Source organism: Plecotus auritus (assembly GCF_963455305.1).
Source record: "Plecotus auritus genome assembly, chromosome: 2".
Taxonomy (NCBI): Eukaryota; Metazoa; Chordata; class Mammalia; order Chiroptera; family Vespertilionidae; genus Plecotus; species Plecotus auritus.
Window position 1 is genome coordinate 35278976 of NC_137771.1, and position 23805 is coordinate 35302780.

Here is a 23805-nt window from a genome sequence, read left to right on the forward strand (position 1 = left end):
CATGACGTATAAACAGATGGAAGTGACTTGGCCAAGACCCCCCAATCTGGTAGGGACCAAGCCAGAGTCCAGCCCATGTGCCTTAGCTCTGAGATCGGCTCGTCCACAACACCAGGCTACCTTTTTGCACACCTAAGAGACGAAACAGCAACCCTGGGCTCTCAGCAAGAACTGATGTTCTCAAAGAAAACCCTGATTCATTGCAGCTTGCTGAGGTTTCCTGCTCTAGCCGGTTTGGATAGAGCGTGGGCCTGCAATGATTGAAGGGTCCCGGGTTCGATTCCGGTTGAGGGCACATAATTTGGTTGCAGGCTCCCGGCCCTGGTCAGGGGCATGCAGGAGGCAACCAATTTATGTGTTTTCTCACATCTGCGTTTCTCTCCCTGTCCCTTCCACTCTCTAATTTGGGAAAAAATATCCTCAGATGAGAATTTAAAAAAAAAAAAAAGGATTCCTGGCCTTGTAGAAAGAACCCAGACCTTGGAATCTGATAAACATGGGTCTAAATTCTGGCCTTCCCATTTCCTAGCTACACACCGTTGATTAAATCTCTCAATCCCTCTGGTCCTCAGTGGTGATAACAGTTACTTCAGAGGGTTGTGAGGATTAAAGATGATGGATACAAAGTCTTCGTTCCTGTTAGGTGGCAGTTGGCAGACACTCACTAGGAGCTGTCATGTCCATGTTGAAGAAGACAGAAAGCTAACAATACATTTTAGGAAAATGTCTATGATTAAATGGAATAAACTTCAGTCATCTTGAAAGTTTATTGATCCAGAACACGTCATTCACTGATTATGGATAAAACTGTCACTTAGTAAAAGTGTACATTATACACACAGTGTGCCCAACACTAGTCTATATTGTTGGCATTAACTCATTTAGTCCTCACAATAGTCCTTTCGATAAGTTCTATTGTTATCCCCATTTTACAAATGAGAAAACAGAGAGGTTAAGTAACTTGCCTGAAGTCACAACTCTTAAGTGGTGAGGCCAAGATTCCAACCTAGGCAGTCTGCTCGAGAGTAAAGGCAAGAATAAAACCTTGGGGTTGTTATGGGATTCAAACTAAGATAAGCTTTAGGAAAGTGGTTCATAAATGCTGTATGCATTCTAAGTGTGTGTGGCAGGCAGACTGGGGCTAGGTTTAAGATACAGACTTGAGTCTGGCGCTTGGGTTGAATCCTAGCTCTGCCACTTAATTAGCCGTTGTGATCTTGAGCAAGTTACTTAATCTTCTGCCTCACTTTCTTAGCTATAGAAATTGGGATTATAAAAGGAGACATTTGACAGGGTTGTTCTAATAATGAGACATGTAAGGGGTTTAGAATAAGGCCTAACATGACTTTAAATAAATGATGATGATAATGACGATGAAGGAGAAAAGAGGGAAGAAGAACAGGAAACTAGCTTTGACGTGTGAGAACCCTGGGACCAATTCCAGCTCCTAATCTGATCTCAGGAACATTTCTAAACTTCTGAGTCAAATATTCTCAGAACAGTCGTCCGGATTAGAAGTAGTGTATGTAAGGCCGTCAGTGTAGTGCCTGCCACTACATAGAAACTTGATAAATTTTAGTTCCTTCTTCATTTACTCAACACCGAGCACCTGCTACCTGCAGCAGTGGTGCTAGGGTCCATGGAAGACACAGATGTGAGACAGAAATCTGAAAAGAGAGACTCACATGGTCATTGATAACTAACATACTAGTAAGGATTAAAAAGCGTAATACTAAATGCTGTGAGAAAGATAAAAATGTAACCTCCAAAGAGGGAGTGACTCCTCCATTGGGGAGATACAGGAGGGCTTCCTGGAGGAAATGGTGTTGGCTGTGGGCTCAGAGGCTGGATGGGACTTTAATCCCACTGGGATTAGACTGGGCTCTGGGCCTTTAAGAGACCAGGCTTCTGAGGCCCTGTGGTATTTATGCCTGTGATCTGGCTGCCTGCAGGGTACAATGCTGCCAAGCTGGACAAGGCTCTGTGGGCTGAGGGGTTGGGCCCCTGGGTGCACTGTAACTGGACTTTCCAGATCTGGAAGCTCTAGGTTTGTGGTCAGATAAGCAGCATTCTTGGGGGCTTGTTGACCCAAGACTTTGACATGAGTACTCAGAGAAAGGGGGAAAGGTCATGTTTTCTCTGCTGCCTACCAAGGAAAAGTGAGAGAATGCCCAGACAATCTTTGAGTCTTCTGCCTTCTGCTTTGCACAGGCCTGCCACGCCATGCTCAGCCGCCCTGTGGGCCACAGGCAGGTGGGGGAAGCACCAGATGGAGCAGACAGACCTGGTCTAAGCCCTGGCTGCACAGCTTGGTCTCAGGGAAATCAACCCCTCTGACCCGCAATCTCATCAGCTGTAAAAGTGGGGGTGGGTATTTCATAAAATGAAATTAAATAAGAATTTGTGTAAAACACCTGGCTTAAGGCTTGGAACATTAGAGAATGTCTCCTACTTGTCAGAACAAATCACTGTTTTTTAGACATACAATTTGTGTTGCACAAGTACCTAGGATACAGACCCAGCCCAAAAGGAGACAGAAACGGTCCCTTAGCCACCCTGGCCCGTGTTCAGCCCCCATCCTCTCTCACTGAGGGAACTGGAGCTGGAGCGATCCCTCTGGAACTCCTCCCCCAGGAGCTCTCCTGCTCCTAGCCTTAGTTGAGCCTCCCAGGGGAGCCGGCTGGGCTGCAATGCACTGTAGGGGCCCACCTGGCTCCAGAGCTTATTCTTTTTCATGTTCGCAGTTATTTAAAGTAAAAATGCACATGACCTAAGACAAAATATGGGATTTCAAAGAAAGTGTGTACTGGAGCCGGTTGTGGCTCCGTCTCCTCTGATCACCTCCTCCCACAGGGATGCCGGGAATCAGAAGTCTGTGAACAGGGTCCTGACCCGGAGCCTGGCCAGGCCAGCAGCCTCCCGTCTCAGGCCCAGGCAGCTCCTCCCACCTCGGCCCCGGCCTTCCCCCAGCCGCTCCTGCGGTGTGCTGGGCCCAGCAGGAGTCCCAAGCCTCTGACCCAATTCAGGTGCCGCCCAGCAAGGCAGGTTCTGCACTTAGGCAGCAGGGAAAGGCATTGGTGACGCCATCGCCCACCTGCACAAACTCTAGGCTGGGAGTGGAGAGGCCTGGGGTGTCCTGGCGCTTCCACCACCACCCTCTCTGTGACCATGAGCAAACCCCTGGCCGGCCTGGGCCTCAGTTTCTCCCTGTGACGAATGATGGGTCTTGATGGCTCTGGAGGGAAGTGGTCTTGCCCTGGGTCCCGGGGTCTGCCGGGGGAGGGGACACCGACTCCCGTGCCAGGCAGGAAGGCGCCGGGCCGGGCCTGGCTGGGGAGGAGCCTCGGGTCCACCCCGCCCGCCCCGTCCAGGTGCCGCCGCCAGAGCCGCCGCTACCGCCGCTGCTGCCGCGAGGGGCCGCCCGCGCCCCCTCTGAGTCCGGCCGCGTCCATGGCCTTTCTGACCGCCTGGAAGGGAGCGGCCGCTAGGAAAGGCGTCCGCAGGTACTGGGCGGGGCGGGCACTCGGCGAGAGGCGCGGAGGGAACCGCGGGGCGGCTGAGTGCACGGCTGGACACGGGGGAGTGCGGGTTGCTGGCCCAGGAACAGCTGGAGGGCCCCAGAAGGGCAGTCCGGCGCCTCTCACACCTGCATGCGTTCCCTGCCCGCGTGTTATGGCCCCGGCAGGGCTAAGGTCCCCATCCCAATCCCGCTTCCCCTGCTGCCACCTGTGGGCCACCTGCAAGGGCAACTCAAGTGATCTGGCCCTCGGGCGGGCGGGGTGGGGGTGGGAAGCTGCGGCCCCTCGGCGGTGCCCCATGAACCTGGCCCTCCCCAGGGAAGCATGAGTGGAGAGGTGGGCACCCTGGGGGCCCTGACAGGTGAGAGCTGGCACACTATCGCCCTGCGGGACGGTCCACATCTGGGGGCAGCAGTGGGGGAAGCCTGGTCCCAGTTCTGGTCCATGGTGGAATTAGACGCACCAGAGGTCATTGTTACATATTTAACCAGGACCCCCATGGAGAAAGGTCAGCCCTCCTGTGGGTCACCTCCGTCTCCCCAGCTGTCCCCACCTCCTGGATGAGTTGGTGTCTCTAGGTGTGTTCCCCTGAGACAGGGGGAGGAGACAGCCCTGACCTTTCCTCTGAGCTGTCTTGACCGCCAGCTCCTTTCCTTTACATACTTAAAGTTTGCCCTGCTACCCCCTGGAATGCCTCCCTCTGACTGTCCTATGAGCACCTGAAACTTGGCAAGCCCTAAATCAAACTTCGCATCTTCACCCCCAAACCTGTTCCTCCTCCTGTTTTCCCATCTCAGAGAATGGCACAGTCATCCACCTAGTTGCCCAAGCCCGGAACCTGGGCGTTATCCCTCTCACCTCTCTCCCTCACCTCCACCTCAGTCTCCAAGTTCTGCTGACTTATCTACTGCACGTGTCTCAGAGCTGCTCATTCCCCTTGGAGCCATGCCACAGCCCTTGACTTTCCCACTTCTTCCAGTCTCCTCCTCCCATGCATCCTTCAGACTGGTCTCTTCTAAAACACAAACCAGACCATGTCATTTTTCTGCTTTAAACCCTTTCCAAGGACCTCAAGGAGGTAGGCTGTGCCCCTCCCCCAGGCCTGTTTGCCATCACTCCCTGACCCTCGCGCTGCTCCACCAACACCAGCTGGCTTTGAGGCGTTCTCACAGCCCGGCCAGGCTGTGGGGTTGCCTCTGCCTGGAATGCCGGCCTCCACTCCTGACATTCACCCCGTCAGACTCAACGTTAGGTGACCTCTTTTAGACAGGCTTTCTGACCCCACCTGAGTCAGGCTCAGGGGGGTTCCAGGCTCCAGCATCTTTGCTTCCCTCTCATGGCTCTCAGTCAGCCTTTCAGCAAACATTGTTGAGCAGGTGATTGTACTAGGCGCTGCAGATACACTATGACTTCACACATACAAATCCCTGCTCTCAGGAGGCCATGTTCTAAGACAAGTAAACTAGTAAACAACAGATGGATGCTGTGTCTCCTTGCGGTTTAGAATGGGTGATGTGATAAACAGTAAAATCCACCATGCCCAGAGTATTTCTGGCAGAGAGGGCAGCTCATGTACAAGCCTGAGGGGTGTCTGAGGAGCAGAAAAGGGGGTGGGAGGTTGAGGTTCAGTGCCTGATGGGATCCTGGAGGCAGGCTGCCCAAAACAAACAAGGCAAGGCGTGTGTTGGCAAGCCACTAGAGGGCGTTAGGGAGGGGATTTACATATTTAACAATGACCCCCATGGAGAAAGGATTTTGTGCACAGGCAGACCATTTCAACACTGGGTCACAGTCACCCTTTTCTGTCTCCCTACTGCACATGGAGAGTGGACAGAGTTGTCTGCCCCCATGTCCCCAGAGCCCAGCACAGAATGGAGCTTAGCGTATGCTTCAGTTTTGATGAGGACATGGGGGGATGATCTTTGAGGAGGCTGAGATCCCCTGGCTAGGGTGGTAAGGAGTGGCTGTGTCCAGATGGATTTCTTGCCCAGGGGCTGTCCTGCCTGTAAGGATCCAGCTGTGCTTTGTCCTCTAGGCACCCAGGAGCCTTCTGTGTTTCAAATGTGTATATACTGCTGATGTCACAGTGTGGATGGAGGCAGGGAGACTGGAGGGGAGGCTGGTGTGATGATGCAGGACAGACGCTGGGTGTGGATTAGTAGAATGGAGGGAATGGGGAGAAGAAATGCTGACCGGTGTGGCTCAGTGGTTGAGCATCGACCCATGAACCAAGAGATCACTGGTTCGATTCCCTGTGAGGGCACATGCCTGGGTTGCGGGCTCAATCCCCAATAGGGGGCGTGCAGGAGGCAGCCAATTGATGATTCTCTCTCATCATTGATGTTTCTATGTCTCTCTCCCTCTCCCTTCCTCTCTGAAATAAATAAAAAAAACATATTTTTTAAAAAAAAGAAACTAAGAAGGAAGAACTGAGAAGTGGTGAATGCACAGGCTGGGAGGCAAGATCCAGAATGACTAATGAAGGGAGGGAGGTGAGAGAGAGTGAGGAGGAGAGGGAGAAGGGGGATTCTGGCCAAGTAGAGTCCTCTACATCCCTCCATGGACCTGTGTGAGGGAGTGTGCATGAGGGACTGAACACGTGTGCCTTTATGCCTCAGGGAACTTGCTGAACACAAATACCCAGAAAATTCTTTGCTCCCAGTTGCCCCCACCAGAACTCACACCCAACACACGAACCTAAGTCTCCATTTTTCCGGCTTAGGACCTGTGACTTCTCCACCCTCACCCCTCACCCACCAGGCTTCCTTGTCCCACAGCCTGGCCAAAGGGTAAAGAGCTTGGGAGAGTGTTCAGATCCAGTTCTGCCACTTATTTATTGGCTCCACGACCTCGATTCAGTTGATGGAGCTCAGTGAGCCTCAGTTTACTCAGCTGAAGTGGTGGGAAGATCTAATGAAGTCACGCTGGTAATACACAGTCACTAGGACATTTTCCGTCAGCATTCTGCAAATGCAGGTTCGCTTCCTTCTTGCACTGGTCTGAGGTAACCTCCCTTCAGAGGGGTTTGCATTGGACAGAGGGGATTTCTGAGAGGTTTGAGAGCCAGTTGTGGGATTCTGGGCAACAGGACTAGGTAATGTTAACTGAAGGTCATTGGCATCAATTTGACACGAGTGGGAATCCCCAAACTGGGGTGAAGTGAAAAAGGAAACTTTATTCAGTGCAAACAGCTCAACTGTGAAACGGCACTGCCCTGAAAACAGCATGGCTCTTAGGCAGCCCTGGAACCGCAGCTCTGGGGCCAGGCCCCTCTCTGGCTGGACCTCTTTGCTCTGTGCCTGCATGTCTGCTCTGTGCCCGTCTGCTGTGCCCTGCAGGGGTCTGCTCCACTCGGCTCCAGCGAGACTCCCCCTCTTCAACCTTTAGAAAGGAAAAGGGTGCTCTCAGAGCCAGAGAGGAGCTGATTTATGTAGGTAGAAGTCCTCGCCCCTGGCCCATGACTGGTTCATCCTAATGCAAATGAGGGTTCCAAGTCCTCCATGCTTGATTGGTCCAAAAAGCACTGTCCTGATTGGTCAGAATGGAGCCACTCTGATTGGTGGGTGAAAAAGCTGATTGAGGGATATAGCTGTGTAGCTCTGATTGGATGGGAAAAGCCTCAGCCCTTTTGGTTGACACCGGATTCCAGGAACTCCTTTATAAAGGCGGGCTCCGTGGACAGCAATGCAGTGCTGGCAGAGCATCTGTGCAGGAGGCAGGCAGCTTAGTGCAGGCTTCCCCCTGAAGTGCAGTCGCCTGAGAGGCCCTTTATAGAAATGGCTGCTAGGCTCTGTTTGTAAAATTTGAGCCCAGTTAGCCTCCAGAAGCCCATTCTCAGTAGGTATCTTCTTCCTCAAGGTCCACAGTAGCTGGGAACTGTTACAGAGGGAAGTAACACCCATGCATCTTACACAATATGGACCACCATCTACTCGGCCTACAAATAGGGCCCCTTCCTAGCCATTCCAGTAGCCCCCACTTATGGCTGCTCCTGTAGGAGGCAGCACCGGGAACAAAGGGGACGTGGGAGCAGGAAGATTGCTTTTGAGAGAGCAATGAAGTGGCAGAGCTGCTCAGGGCGGGAACCACGGCCCCCACCTCCTGAGAACGGAGGAGCTGGGGCTGCTGTCCACAGAGTTCTTGCTCTTGGTTTGAGCCTAAGCCCAAGGAGCTCTCTGCTGCCACCAGGCTCGGGAGTTTCTAGCTGGTGACTGGGATCCTTGGGCAGCTTTTGTCTCTTCCTTGGGACTGGATCTGAACCCGATGCCAGTGCTGGGTTTTCACCTCTGTGATTCTCAGATCCTTTGAGTTGACTATCAGACTTGTCATTTTAAATTCAAGATTCTACAATGTTGAAGCTTCTGAGCCCAGGATTCTGATAACCCCTATTGCCTGTTAAAAGTACTTAGGAAGCAGAGAAGAGTAACAGAAGGTTTTTATGATTCTGCTAGAGGCCTGGTGCACGACATTCATGCACTGGGGCGGGAGGGGGGGGAGGTCCCTCAGCCTGGCCTGCACCCTCTCACAGTCTGGGACCTCTTGGGGGATGTCCACCTGCCAGCTTAGGCCTGCTCCCCAGGGATCCTTAGCGCTGCAGTGGAGGTGGGAGAGGCTCCCACCACTGCCGCTGCACTCGCCAGCCATGAGCCCGGCTTCTGGCTGAGCAGAGCTCCCCCTATGGGAGCGCACTGACCACCAGCGGGCAGCTCCTGCATTGAGTGTCTGCCCCCTGGTGGTCAGTGCACATTATAGCAATCGGTTGTTCCGCCATTCGGTCGATTTGCATATTGGAGTTTTATTATATAGGATAGGATGTCCCTTCTCCAAGCCCCTCGGCCATCCTGGAAGGAGCCTTTCTGAAGAACTTCCACTTTTGGAAGAGCCAAATGTACGTCGTCCACATCTTCCCTCCCAGGAGAGAGGAAATTTCTCTCCCAAGCTTTCCTTTCCTTTTCCAAGATCAGCCTTTATCAGCTGAACAGCAATGCAGAAATCTATTCCTTTTAGGTAAAATCCTTCCTCCACCCTATAAGTGGTAGGTTTTTCCCCATGTCCCCCAACAATATAGTTATATCAGGACTTATGACACTGGGTGGGACATCAGGTCACAAGAAGACACTTCATTCCTTCTGATTCCCGTTTTCCTCCCTGGGATAAAGTTTGTCCCTGCCTGAGGTGACATCAGAGAGAGAGATGGGGGTGCAGGTCATGTAGGGCCTCATGGCCATGGTGAGGACAGCCTCAGGTTTTCCCCTTACTCCCTGGAAAAGTCGGCTCTGGCAAGCACCCACCGCCTATACGAATTCATCTCCAGCTAAGAAACACCATCCCCCAGGTAGAGCATGTAAATCTCAGGTCGAAGGTGACTCTGCTGTCTTTCCAAGAGAATGGGTGAGTGCATGCTTCCATTACACCTGGGTGACTGGAGGGCACACCCAAGCACTGGCCCTGAGCACAGGTCAGACCAGTCAAAGGGGGATGACGTGTCCACAGGCTCAGTGCACAGCACTGCACTCAAATTGTCACCCTTCTCTTTCTCTTGCCACTGCCCTGTCCAGCTTCTCTCCCGGAGACCCTCTGGATGAGGCCCCTGCCTCTAGAACGCCCCCATCCCTGCCACCCCGCCGCCTCAGTGATCTCAATGGTGCGCTGAGTTAAGATGCATCATCCCCTTCAGTCCACTACAGCTCTGACTGGGGAGGGCTTGTCTCCAATTCTAATGGATGAGGAAACTGAGGCCTCTTCATGCTTTCTCAAATGCATAGACATTGGGGTTTTTTAGTACTAATTTTGTATTCAGCTCTTTAAAAGTATTTTCCCAGCTTTTAGAGAACTTATTCATGTAGCAAATACTTACTGAGCAACTACCTTATGCCAGGCACTGTTCTGGGCACTGGAAATAGAGAACAAAAATGAAAAAAAAAAATCCCCACCCATGTGGAGTGTAGAATTTAATGGGGAGAGACAGAGAATAAATGGATAAGCAAAATTATAGGATGTCAGGTACCAAGGGCTATGGGAAAAATAATGCAGGGGAAAGAAATTTGAGGTATGAGGGCAAGAGTTCCATTTTAAGTAGAATAGTCAGGGAAGGCCTCACAGAGAAGGTGAACTTCAAGCTGAGATCTGAAGGAGGTTGTTTGAGGGGGTACTCATGTGAGTATTTGCAGGCAGAGCATTTCAGGTGAATAGCAAGTGCAAAGGGCCCAAGGTGGGAGAGGCTGGCTATTTGGAGAAGAGCAAGGAGACGAGTGTGGCTGAATGAGAGAGAGAAAGGAGGTGACATCAGAGAGAGGGATGGGGGTGCAGGTCATGCAGGGCCTCATGGCCATGGTGAGGACTTTAGGGTGCAGGGTTTTGAACAGAGGAGTGACATGATCTGATCAAATGGGTCTGGTGCCGTGTGAAGAAAAGACAATAGGGGACAGAGGTAGGAGCATGCTTTAGGGGTCAGGAAATGAAAAATCAAAGAAGAATGTTAAGGCCCTGATCCTGGTGCTTTAGGTATTTAACCTCATTTGATCCTTGCAACACCCCGGTGAGGTTGGTACCATCAAGATCCCCATTTCAGGGATGAAGTCAGGGTGTGAGAGCAGGAGTGTAAGCCCTCCCTTGCAAACCTGCCCTCTAAACCACTCCCCTGCCCTGCCTCAAGCTAGTAGGGTGACTTGCTTGGGGCTGCACCGCTAGACATGGTGGGCCAGGCGTCCAGCCAGATCTTCCTGGCTCTGGAGCCCAAGTTCTAACCCCTGACAAGATGCCACTCAATGCCAGAAATCCCTCTGCCCCTTCTTTCCAATCAAAACTGGTTGTGGTCCCTGGTGCCTGCCTGGGCTCCTTCCTTAGACCCACCCAGGCAGCTCCTGGAGAACAGACTTGGAGGAGAGCTCCGATCCCAGAACAGAACATCGGAGCAGGAGGACCCTTGAGCTCCTGGTCCAGTCTTCTCTCCTCTTTGTATTGGGCAGGAAAATGAAAACTAAGGGCAGAGTGGGGCAGTAACTTGCTCCAGGTTACACAGCTAGTGGGAGTCAGAGTCCATGGGGTGGGAGGAGGCTGGGCCAAGGAACAGGCCTAGATCCTCCTCAAGGGCCCCTCTCCAGGGAATATTTAAGAGCTGTGACTGTTAGAGCCTCTTCAGCCTGTTTACTTGTGAATTATTAACAAGCCTGTAGCCTGCGGGGTGGGGCTCACTCACTTTAAGACAACCCGTTTTACAGTCAGCAGCTCAGGAGGGCTCTGGAGTGGGAGGGCTCCGGGAGTCCTGGCTGGTGGAGACACAGCGCTTCGTGCCAGGGAGAACCTGGAGGAAGGGGCTGTGAAGGGGGAAGGGGACAAGAGGTCACCCAAGCACTGCGCGATAAGCTTCACAGTATCCGTGAGAGGTGGGGACATTTATCCCAGGTTTGCCAATGGAAAGACTGAGGTCCAGAGAGGGAGAAGCAGCTCTGACTTCACAGCTTAAGCTCTTTCTACAACAATGGCACCACTTTCCCCATGCTTACACCCTCATTTCTGTGACATCCCCCCTCCCCCCCATTTCCACACACTTTCCCCACAGGATAAATAGTCAAGACCGGGGTTTATGCTATGGCTAGACCTGAGTCCAAGTTACACTTGGTACAAGCCTCAGTGTTCGTTCTCATCTGTCGGATGGGAGAGTAAGCTACTTCGGAGCTTTCTGGGGCATTCTGAGGCGGTTTCATTAAACAGATGTTTGTTGAGGGCCTTCTTGAGCTGAGACTTGGAGCAGGTCCTTAAGGCCCCTCTTACATATGTTGCTGGTCTTCTCACCAGCTTCATAAACTCCAGCATGCCCACCTCCATGCTTTCACCCACACTGTTCTCCCATCTGGTGCACTCTTTCCATGACTTCATTGTATATAAATAATACAAACTTCAAGGGTCAACTCTGCCCAGCTTCCCCAGGAAGCCCCCAGGCCCCTCCGGCCTGCGCAGCATTATCTCTTAGCTGGATGTCTGTAGCCGATGGTGGCTGGCACCATAGCCTGCTCCTTGTAGTTAATTATCTTTTCGTGCCTATGTCTGAATCCCACAGGTGAGACGAACCTTGCCAGTGAGCATCTACCAGGGGTGGGCAAACTTTTTGACTTGAGGGCCACAATGGGTTCTTAAACTGGACCGGAGGGCCAGAACAAAAGCATGGGTGGAGTGTTTGTGTGAACTAATATAAATTCAAAGTAAAGGAGCGGAGGGGAGAGCAAGAGAACCGGAGAGAACAGCCAGATCCGGCCCGTAGTTTGCCCACGGCTGAGTCTCTGCTCACATATGGGCAGGATAAGCACTCGCTACCTTGCAGATAGCCTGCTTAGATTTAAACAGCACTCCCCTAAACCTCTCCCCTCCGCCACCAGGCCCTACCTGCCTGGCTCTCCCGGGACCCAGTTCAAGCCCTCTTCCTACCACAGCTGCTTCTGCAAGCTCCTCCTGTTTCCTCTTCTGACATCTTAGAGCCAGGGCTGATTCCCTGGTGCTAGAGTTCCTCCTCCTCCTGTCACCTGCCTTTGTGAAGGGACAGCTCTACTGGCAGCCACGTGGTCTGATGAGTCATGGTTAAGTGCATCAGGGGCCTGGGGGTGGTGGCTCGTTAACTCCTCAAGGGCCAGTGTTCTTTCTGCCAGACCAGTGAGCTTCAACCCTGGCCCTAGACCTATACCTCAGGGCTGGGCACATGGTGGGCATCTGAGGAGTGTTAGAGGTGACTCTCACCTAGGCCTGGGGGTTCAGGGGAGAGGGAGCCAAGGAGGCAAGAGTGTGAGCTTTGTAGTCAGGAGGGCTGGGTTCCAATCACAACTTGCCATTTATTAGGTGAGTGGCCTTGAGCAAGTCACATGGACTCTGTACCTCAGTTTCCCCATCTGTAAAATGGCAGGTATGGGCATCATTTGAGAAGGCGAGTGTGTGCTGCTGGCTAGCAATGAGTGCTAAACGGCATTACTGTCCGCCTTTTTGTCTCCTCCAACACAGACACCAGTGGCAAGTGGGTGGGATTAAAATCCACGCCTGACTCTAGAGGCCGGGACTTAGTCTGCATGAATGCCCCCACCAATGAATGCAGGCTCCGGTCCGGCGCTGCGGGCGGCTGCGTGGAGGAGGGAGAGTGACAGGAGGGGAGGGTGACACATCCAGGAGAACTTTCTGGGCCCAAATAGGTAGGGCTGTGCGAGGAAGGCGCGAGCTCCCGGTCCCTGGGGGCTGCGCACTGCGGGTACCGGGCATGGGCCACGCAGGCCATGGGCTCTCACCTGTCGGAGCCGGGGGTGGGGCGCATCCGCAGGCGGCGGCCATGGCCCCACTGCGCGGGTGGGCAGCCCGCGGCCCGGCCCCGCCGCCTTCCCCGCCCCCGGCGCGCCCCTCCCCGGCCGCCGCGTCCTCAGCTCCGCTGCACAGCGCCCGGCTGGGTTCCCGCGGCCGCACCTGGGCCGCAGCTGGCGTCTGCGGGGGCCCGCGGCCCGCCCCCCTCCGCGATGAGCACGGCCGGCTCCCCGGGCGCCCTGCCCGCCGGGTAAGTGCGCGGCCCGGATGTCCTGGGGGCGCGGGCCGGGCTGGGCCCGGGCGTAGGGGGGACGCCGAGCCGGCCTCCCCACGCCCCGCGGCCCGCACTGCGGCTTCCAGCCCCGCCGGCGGCCCCGCGCCCCCACCGCCCGTCTCCGTGCGCCGCCGCCGCCGGGAGCGGGGAGGGGGCTGGGGAACTCGCGGGGAGCGTGCAGGCGAGGGCGACCCCGGGTCGTCACTCCCCTCTGGGTCCCAACTTTCTCACGAATCAGTAGTAACAGGACGTACTGCGTTCAGAGCCGCCTTCCTCCCTAGTGGCGTTTACACCTGTGCGTGGACGCGTTACCACCTCGGTTACAGACGGGGAAACTGAGGCAGAGCTCTTAGCAACCTGTCTTAGGTCACCAGGAGGTGAGAGGTGGGTCTGGGATTCCAACGCAGCTCCCTTTGATGCCAGAGCCCCCACCCGCAGGCCACACTGCCTCATCTTCAGGGATATTTAGAGGAGTTAAAAGACTAAGAAATGAACCATTGGGCACAGCTGGAACCGGAGTAGTAAAGGTGGGTGTTGTCACTTTCAACGTGGCTCTCTTCCCCTCCTTCCCCCCCCCCCCCCCCGCAGAAACCCTGCAGGACCCCTCCCCTGCCCCCGTGGCAGTGACAGCTACTAACTGCTGGGAGGTAAGGAGCAACCCTTTGCCTTTCCTAGGCCCCAGTCGGTAGGGACAGCTGCAGGGAGCCCAGACTGCGGGAAGGTTGCTGGGTGGAGATCTCACCCAGGTGAGCTGGGAGCGGTGCCCGCCCAGTCTGGAGCCTCACCACCAGGGACAATATTTGCCAAGGCCTCGGGGCTAGCACTTGAACAGGCAGGTGAGGAGGCTGGTGCCAGCTAGGAGCCTCCACAGGGCCTGTGGTGTGCTCCAGGCTGAGGGCTTGGAAGTTGGGTGGCAGGGGATACCCTGGGCTGTAGAAGGTTGACTGATAAGTCTTGACTTGACTTTTTGTTGTATGACTTTGGCCAAGTCCTTTATTCTCCCTAGACTTATTTATTTTTAACTGACTTTATTGGGGTGACATTGGTTAATAAAGTTATATAGGTTTCAAGTGTACAACTCTGTAATATATTATCTGTATATTGTATTGTGTGTTCACCACCCCAAGTCAAGTCTCCTTCCATCACCATTTATCCCCCGCCCCTTTACTCTCCTATCTCCCCCTACCTCCATTTCCCTCTGGTAATCACCGTATTGCGATCTGTCTATAAGTTTATTTGGGGGTTGTTATTTTGTTCTTAATCCCTTCACCATTTTCACCCAGCCCCCAACCCTCTCCCCTCTGACAACTCTCAGTCTGTTCTCTGTATCTATAAGTCTGTTTCTGTTTTATTCGTTAGTTTATTTTGTTCATTAGATTCCACATATAAATAATATCATATGCTACTTGTCTTTCTCTGACTGGCTTATTTCACTTAGCATAATACTCTCCAGGTCCATACTACACAAGCAGTCTATCTATAGATTCAATACAATTCCTGTCAAGATACAAATGGCATATTTCACAAAACTAGAACACTTATTCCAAAAATTTATATGAAACAAACAAAAAAAACCCCAAATAGTCTCAGCAATTTGAGAAAAAACAAAGTTGGAGGAACCATGCTATCTGATATCAAAATATACTACAAGGTCATAGGTATCAAAACAGCATGGTACTGGCATAAAAACAGAGTACATGGAACAGAATAGAGAGTTCAGAAATAAACCCATGCCTGACAAAGGAGGCAAGAACAATGGGATAAAGATAGTCTATTCAATAAATAGTATTGGGAAAATTGGTCAGATACCTGCAAAAAAAATGAAACTATACCACCAACTTACACCATACACAAGAATAAACTCAAAATGGATTAAAAACTTAATATTAGACTTGAAACCATAAAAGTCCTAGAATAAGCCCTGTCTGGTTTGGCTCAGCGTTGGCCTGTGGACTGAAGGGTCCCAGGTTCGATTCCAGTCAAGGGCATGTACCTTAGTTGCAGGCACATCCCCAGTAGGGGGTGTGCAGGAGGCAGCTGATCGATGTTTCTCTCTCATCGATATTTCTAACTATCCCTCACCCTTCCTCTCTGTAAAAAATCAATAAAATATAATAAATAAATAAATTAAGTGATTTCTTAAAAAGTCCTAGAAGAAAACATCGGCAGTAAAATATCGGACATTTTCATAGCTATATTTTTTCTGATATATCTCCTTGGGCAAGGGAGACAAAGAAAAAATAATGAGATTATATAAAACTAAAAAAAATTTTTGCACAGCAAAGTAAACCATCAACAAAGTGAAAAGACAGCCCACTGAATGAGAGAACATATTTGCCAATGATACATCTGATAAGGGGTTAATATCCAAAATTTATTTAAAAAAAACCTCATACAACCCAAAAGAAACAAGCAATCCAACTAAAAAATGGCCAAAGGACCTCAATAAACACTTCTCCAAAGAGAACACACAGATGGCCAATAGACATATGAAAAGATGCTCAAGATCACTAATCATCAGAGAAATGCAAATTAAAACCACAATGAGATCACCTCAAATCTGTCAGTGTCTTCCATCAATAAATCAACAAACAAATGTTGGTGAGGATGTGAAGAAAAGGGAACCCTTGTGCACTGTTGGTGGGAATGCAGATTGGTGCAACCACTGTGGAAAGCAGTACGGAGTTACCTCATAAATTTAAAAATGGAACTGCAATTCTAGTTCTGGGAATATATCTGAAAAAGCCTGAAACTCTAATTCAAAAGAATATATGCTTCCTACCTAGAATATATGTTCACTGCTTCCTACCTAGACTTGTCCCTCCTTTGGAAAACAGGGAGGCTGGGCTGGCTTGTGTAAAAGAATATATATTCACTGTTTCCTACCTAGACTTGTCCCTCCTTTGGAAAACAGGGAGGCTGGGCTGGCCTGTGTAAATCTGGAGCCTGGTTAGGCCTCTTATGCCCAGCCCCGATGGAGTGCAACCTCACGGGGTCCAGAAAAGCAGTTTCCAGATCAGAAGGCAGGCGGAGCAGGGCACCTATCAAAGAATTCTGAACTCCCAGGATTGAAGCTACATTCATCCCTCTTCCTTGCACACTCATATGCCTAGTCTGTGCCCTCTTGACAACCCGAGGCTCCTTGCACTCTTCTAGCACTGGTGGGTCTTCCTCACCCTGAACCATAACTGCTTCCCTGCATGCCCTCCAGGTCCCACTTATCTTTGAGGCCACACAGGTATATCTACCTCTGCCCCTGCCCCTGGTCAGTGCCATCTGGTGGGTTCTGAGTAGAGTAGGAAGGGGCAAAGCAGTGCCACGTTCACTGTAGACACTCTTTCAGTCACTCAACAAACACCCCTGAGGCCTGCTCTGGGCCTGGCCCTGTGTATGAGGGTCAGTGGAGAACAAACCAAGCTTTCAATCTGCACCACTTTCAAAATCATGGAATATTTTAAGCCTTCAGAAAAATATAGCAAATAAAATGAGCTCCCTGCCCCTGCCACCCAGCTTTCCAGATATTAACATTGTGCCCCATTTATTTTATTTTTTATTATCATTATATTTTTTTGTTAATCCTCACCAAGGTTATTTTTCCATTGATTTTTTTAGAGAGAGTGGAAGGGAGGGGGAGAGAGAGAGAGAAACATTGATGTGAGGGAGACATCGATTTGTTGCCTCCTGCACGCACCCAGACCAGGGTGGGAAATTGAGCCTGCAACTGAGGTACGTGCCCTCGACCAGAATCGAACCCAGGACCCTTCAGTCCTCAGGCTGACACTCTCATCACTGAGCCAGACCGGCTAGGGCCCCATTTATTTTATAGTCTTTTTTTTAAACAAATAAGCCGTGGCAGAGACCGTTGAAGCCTCTTTCGGCCCTCCTCCCCACTTACCTCTACACTGTAGAGTCTACAGAGATTATTGCCATCCTGAATTTTGGTTTTATCATTTTTATCTGTTTTTATTCTTTTGCTGAGTGTGTGTAAGTCTAAAAAAATATGTAGTTTGTTCTTACTTTAAAAGTTGTATACAAATGGAGTCATACAGCATGAATCATTCTGCAGCTTTTTCTCACTTGGCTTCAGGTTTCTGAGGTTTAGTCTTCCTGATCCTTTCGGCTCTGGTCCCCACTTGCCCTGAGGGGATGATACACCACTCGATGTGAGACTCCCATTTGCTTATTTACCCAGCCTCCTTGATGATCATTGATGTGGTTCCCAGTGTCTTGCTGTTCAAACAATGAATATTCTCATACAATTGTCCTTTACACATATGTGAGTGTTCTTCTAGGTTGCCCACAGGAGTATAATCATAGGGGTCATAGGATATGTATACTCAATCTTTTAAAGTTACTTATTTGTAGTTTCATTATAAAAGTGGAGCTACTCAATAAAAGAAATGATGGAAATACGTAATCTTGGGGAAAAAATACTAGTCACTAACTTTTTCTGTGAACTTCTTATTGTGCTTTACATTGTCTCCGTTGTTTCCGCCTCCCATTTTATTGATGGGGAAACAGGCTTATAGAGGTTAAAGCACCTTGCCAGGTTTCTCCAATAAGGAATTGCTGAGCTGCAGCTGCAGTCCAGGGCTGTCTGCCTTCAAACCTCTTGAATGCCATCTGCACTAGGCCACACCACCTCACTCCATGACCCGTGATATCTGCTTTATGCAGAGCTAACGGGGAGTCTTTGGAAGTAGAGTCACAATCATATTTGCAATTTAGGAAGATCGCTTTAGAAGTGCTAGGTCCCCATAGACCAGCCGTGGGCAAACTACGGCCCGTGGGCCGGATCCGGCTGTTCTATCGGGTTCTCTTGCTCTCCCCTCCGCTCCTTTACTTTGAATTTATATTAGTTCACACAAACACTCCATCCATGCTTTTGTTCCGGCCCTCCGGTCCAGTTTAAGAACCCATTGTGGCCCTCGAGTTAAAAAGTTTGCCCACCCCTGCCATAGACCCATTGCCTTATCCTCTGAGCCAGCGCCCTCCCCCCCACCCCCAATGGTGAAGCAGGAAGTAAAAAGCCAGCTCTGACTTCCTCTGCTCCCTGAGTGAGGTCCTTGCCCTGCCTCCACTGTCCCACACCACCTCACCCCAGGTCAGGGGGTTTCTATCTGGAGCTGGGACTGAGGGTCCCCCAGCTCCTCCTAGCCCTGCCTATCAGGCACTAAAGGTAGCAGTTTCAGGCAGATTAAAGCAGGGAGGTGAGAGGGAAGGAGAGAGCTCCAAGCTGTCTGATGCTCCCCCTGGGCCTCCAGAACTCTTCTTACCTTGGCCTTACGCCCCTCCCCACTGTACCAAAGCTCCTGCCATTGGTCACCAGCCCTGCTTCATGCTCCATCAGCTTAGTTCCCCCTCCAATCCTCTGTTTCCCCAAGGCACACTGGAGAGGTTACTGCCACCACTTGGGAGCTCAGGAATATATTGGCCTGGCCCAGCGAGGTGGCCTCAGCAGGAAGCCCTTGAAGACGCAGGGAAAGCCTGCGGACAAGTGGGGACCCCAGTCAGCCCGGAGAGGGGAAAGACTTGGCGAGGTTGCTTTTGCAGGAAGCGTTTCTGACTTCCAGGTTCCTGAGAGGAGCAGAATAGGCTCCTGTCTTCACTTCCTTATCTTTCAAATGTAGATAAGAGCACCTGCCTCTTGGGGCTGGCGGGAGGATTGAGTGAAATCATTAGTCATCAATTTAGATAACTTAGTGATATTTTCATGGTAGTGGTGGGTGGTTGTTAGTGCTGTTATTAAATCAATGGGGCCAGCTGTCCCTAGCCTTCCTGCGCTCCCAGCCAGCCAGCTGCCCCTCCCCCACCCCCCCCCACCCCCCCCGCCACCCAGCAGGCCGTCCAGAGGCCTGTCTTCCTGCCCTGCCCTACAGCTCTGCCTCCTCCTCACGTTGGTATGCCTCCAGCCCTTGGCTCACACTCTGTCTCCTTCTTGGACTTTTTTTCTTCATCTTGTCCTCATTTCAGTGCCATCTTTTCCAGAAAGCTTCCTTGAAAGTCCCACCCCCACTTCTGGGCCCCTCCAGCCCAGTGATTCCCAGGAGGCCTCTGGCTGTCACTGCCTCTGCCTGCAACTGTCCTTCCTATAGACCAGTGGTCGGCAAACTCATTAGTCAACAGAGCCAAATATCAACAGTACAATGATTGAAATTTCTTTTGAGGGCCAAATTTTTTAAACTTAAACTTCTTCTAACACCACTTCTTCAAAATAGACTCGCCCAGGCCGTGGTATTTTGTGGAAGAGCCACACTCAAGGGGCCAAAGAGCTGCATGTGGCTCGAGAGCCGCAATTTGCCGACCACTGTTATAGACTATGAGTTCCTGGGCCTGCTCTGTGTCCCCAGGCCTGGCCCAGAGCCAGAGATTAGTGGGTATTTGGGGGGGGGTGGGGAGGACATCAGTCCCAGGGCCTCCCAAAAGCAGCTTCCAGTCCGGAGAGGTCAGCTCAGACCCAGCTCACTACAGTTAAATAGAAGAGGTGCTGGGAATAAGTGCCTCTGTGTTGTCCGTCCATCTGTCTGTGCCTCTTTCTCTCCAGGTTGTTCCTTGTAGGGAGGTGGAGGTGGTGGTAGGGGGTGTTGCACAGAAATGGGAGGCAGACTTGGCTCTGGAATTGTGCAGAGATGCACATAAGCCAGGACAACAGACTTGACTCCCTGGGCTGAGCTGGTGGGCACTGGCTCACGCAGAATCTCAGGTTAGAACCCATGTTTGGGCATGTGACCTTGGCCAAGTCACCTCTTCCTTGTGCTTCAGTCTCCTCACCTGCAGTGGGGTTAATAACCACTTCACATGGCTTAGTGAGGGCTCAAGGAGAGAATGCCAGTTAAACACCTGGGGCCATTAAGTGCTCACTGTTCTTCGTTGAGTCATCCAACGGAGATGGGTGCACTGAACACCAAGCTAGGCCCTGGGCAAAAGGAAGACACTGCCCCTGCCTCATGAAGAGAGGGACAGGGGTTGCTTCGCGTGGGGCCATTTTGGCCACAGAAAGGAACTCAGTCTTTATCCTAAGAGTAATGAGAAGGCAGTGAAGGAGTTCAAGTCTCGGCTGTTATGGGAGGGACAGATTAGAGGGAATAACACTTCCAACATTCTTCCTTAAAAAAACCACCGGGAGGCTGGATCGGTTACAACAAACATCCTTTAAAATACATTCCTGAGCTTCTACAGAAGTAACAGAAATCCTCTTGAGCCAACAATAAAGAGGGAGCTCAAATCAGGCTGGTAAATGAGATGAAGCCACAGCAACCTGGGGGTATTTACAAATTCCAGAAACCCAGATCTTTGAGTTTTAACGGCCACTCAGGGGATGGGAAAGAAGGCCCTGGGCCTGCCCACCCACAGTGCCAGGGGTTGGAACAGAGCCTCCCGCCCTCCACGTGAATCTGGGACCTTCAAAGGGTGGCCTCAGCAAACAGGAGCATTGACCAGGAGAAACATCCACCACCGCGAAGGGCGACAGCAGTTCTGATGGGGACAAAAAGGTTCCCTGGGGAGTTATAAATGCTGCCCTCACACAAATTTTGGATTTGAAAACACACTACCTTTGTGGTCCTGAAAATGCTAGATTAAAAAAGTAACTTAAGTGGTCTCAGGGAGGTAGTGTCCCAGGGAACCTGGCAAAATGAATGAAAATCCTCCCTTGAGGAACATGTCCTCATCCCAAATGATCTCATCAAATCGGAACTCATGGTAAAAATACAAAACATACAAGCAAACAAGTCACTGTGAGCGATAGGCACCAGAAGCAAGAAATCATTTCTCTGAGAGTCTAAGATACCAGAATTGACACACAAGATATAAATAATTGTGTTTAAAATGTGTAAAGAAATCAAAGGTAGACTTGAAACAATAAGGCAGGGAAGAAAATACTGCCCAAGATGGCCAAGCAGATTTAAAAAAGAACAAAGTGGAATTTCTGGAGATGAAAAATATAACCACTGAAATGAAAAACTCAGTAGACAGGATAAGTAGCAGATTAGACACATCTAAAGAGAATTCGTGAAATGGAAGAGCTAAAGAAATTACTCAGACTCTAACAAAGAGAGTCAAAGAGGTAGAGTTAAGAGAATATAGAATAGAAAAAAAGAAAAAAAAAAGAAAAAAAGAGAGAATATAGAATAAAAGACCATCCTATCTAATAAAAGAGTGATATGCAAATTGACCGTACCTCAGCTACACCCACAAGCCACGCCCATGAGCCATGACCACCAGCCAATCAGGAGTGGATATGCAAATAAACCCAACCAAGATGGCTGTGGCCACAGAGAGCAGGAGGGAGGCTTGGGTTTCCCTGGCAATGGAGGAAGCCAAGCTTTCCGCACACCCTGAATGGCCCAGGCATCCGCTTAAGGCTACAAAGTTTCAATTATAGAAGATAAATAAATCCCAACAGAAATGGCTGCTGCCATGGAGGGAGAAGAAGGCTTGGCTCCACTCTAGGCTACAAAGTTTCAATTATAAAAGATAAATAAATTCCAGATACCAGGGCCTCCGCTTGGGTCGCCAGGGGGCGTGGCCAGCCTGCAAACCACCACAGGCCCCTTGCCCAGGCCGCCCCATGCCCCAAGGGAACACCCACCCTGATCTGGGACACCCTTCAGGGCAAACCAGCTGGCCCCACCCATGCACCAGGCCTCTATCCTATCTAATAAAAGAGTAATATGCAAACTGACCATCACTCCAACACACAAGATAGCTGCCCCCATGTCGTCAAAGATGGCTGCCCCCATGTGGACACAAGATGGCTGCCACAAGATGGCCACCACAAGATGGCCAGCAGGGGAGGGCAGTTGGGAGGGACCACGCCTGCAAGGGAGGGCAGTTGTGGGCGATCAGGCCAGCAGGGGAGGGCAGTTGGGAGGGACCAGGGCTGCAAGGGAGGACAGTTGGGGGCGATCAAGCCTGCAGGGGAGGGCAGTTAGGGGTGACCAGGCCGGCAGAGGAGGGAAGTTGGGGCGACCAGGCCTGCAGGGAAGGGCAGTTGGGGGGGACCCAGGCCTGCAGGGGAGAGCAGTTGGGGAGTACTAGGCCTGCAGGGGAGGGCAGTTAGGGGTAACCAGGCCTGCAGGGGAGGGCAGTTGGGGAGTACGAGGCCTGCAGGGGAGGGCAGTTAGGGGTGACCAGGCCTGCAAGGTAGGGCAGTTAGGGGTAACCAGACCTGCAGGGGAGGGCAGTTGGGGAGTACGAGGCCTGCAGGGGAGGGCAGTTGGGGGGGACCCAGGCCTGCAGGGGAGGGCAGTTAGGGGTGACCAGGCCTGCAGGGGAGGGCAGTTAGGGGTGACCAGGCCTGCAGGGGAGGGCAGTTAGGGGTGACTAGGCCTGCAGGGGAGGGCAGTTAGGGGTGACCAGGCCTGCAGGGGAGGGCAGTTAGGGGCAAACAGGCTGGCAGGGGAGCAGTTAGGCATCGATCAGGCTGGCAGGAGAGTGGTTAAGGGGTGATCAGGCTGGCAGGCAGAAGCAGTTAGGGGCAACCAGGAAGGCAGGCAGGTGAGCAGTTGGGAGCCAGTAGTCCTGGATTGTGAGAGGGATGTCCGACTGCCCATTTAGGCCCGATTCTACCGGGAACGGGCAGTCGGACATCCCTCGAGGGGTCCCAGATTGGAGAGGGTACAGGCTGGGCTGAGGGACACCCCCCCCACCCCCGCACGAATTTCGTGCACCGGGCCTCTAGTATAGAATAAAATGGTCTAACACAGAGAGAGAAGGGATAGGAGGGGCGGGAATGGAGGGAGAGTATCCCATTAGACCTGGGAAAAGATGATGGTGGCCTGCACGGGAGGACACTGGGCACTGAAGGGATGGGTTAAGAGATGTTCAAAAGGGAGGATAGGGCTTAGGGATAGAATAGGTGATAGAAGCCAGGGAGAGGGATCTGTGAAAGATGACTATCAGATTTCTGGCTTCAAGCGCTGGGTAGAGGGATTCATTAAAGACTGGGGGAGAACAGATTTGGGAGAACAAACAAGAGTTCAATTCTAAACAAGACATGTTTCAATTTGCCTGGGAAGATCTGCTGATGCATCACAGAGGGGGAGACATTAGAGCTGGGCCTTAAGGTATGTGTAGGAGTTTACCTGGTGGAGAAAGGACTTTCTATTAACTTTCTTTGAGGAAAAGGATCTCTTTTCAGCAAGATCATCGAGGTCCATTTCGGAACCTTTGCTTACTCAAAAGAGACCTTGAGAAGAGACATTCTCAAAATCTTCAGAGAGGACTTTGGGGTCTCCTAGTTTCATCTATCATTTTCAAATGGGGAAGCTGAAGTCCAGAAAGGTCAGAGGTTTGTGCTCCTAGCCTAAGATTCTTCATTCATTCACTTAATATTTATCAAAAGCTCACTTTGTACCAAGATACTGGATGCTGGGGATACAGCAGTGAACAAAACAAAGATTCCTGCCCTCAGAAGGCTTATTTTAGTGGAAAGGGACAGACTATAAACACAAAAATAAGTTAAAAATATATGTCAGAAGATAAGAGCTATAGAGAAGTGTAAGGACTGGAATATGTTGAGATGCCACTGGGAAGGTGACCCTTGAGCATAAAGGACCCTGGCAGCTCTTACGTTCTGCCCACTGGAGCCCATTGTGACGGTGTCTCTGGGTTCTAGAGTACAGGCCCAAGGGGGCAGGAGAAGGCCTGAGAAGGAGGGAGAAAAGGAGGGACGTGGAATTTAGAGGGTGGGCTGTGCCCCCCAGAGGGGGGGACAGAAAAGCCCAATGGGTCAGA

At 51.5% G+C, this 23805-nt stretch overlaps 1 protein-coding gene across 2 annotated transcripts in view; it reads left to right on the forward strand.

Annotated features, from left to right (window-relative positions):
• The first annotated feature begins 3424 nt into the window (after positions 1-3424).
• The window catches only part of TTC39A (tetratricopeptide repeat domain 39A), a 49527-nt gene continuing 29146 nt past the window's right edge, over positions 3425-23805 (forward strand). The window contains exon 1 of one of the 2 annotated variants that reach the window (XM_080654065.1): positions 3425-3503. In XM_080654065.1, the coding sequence (XP_080510191.1) occupies positions 3451-3503 (53 nt within the window). In that variant the 5' untranslated portion in view covers positions 3425-3450. Of the gene's footprint in view, positions 3504-12654; positions 13045-23805 lie in introns of those variants that run through there. The other variant, XM_080654064.1, reaches the window with a different exon arrangement.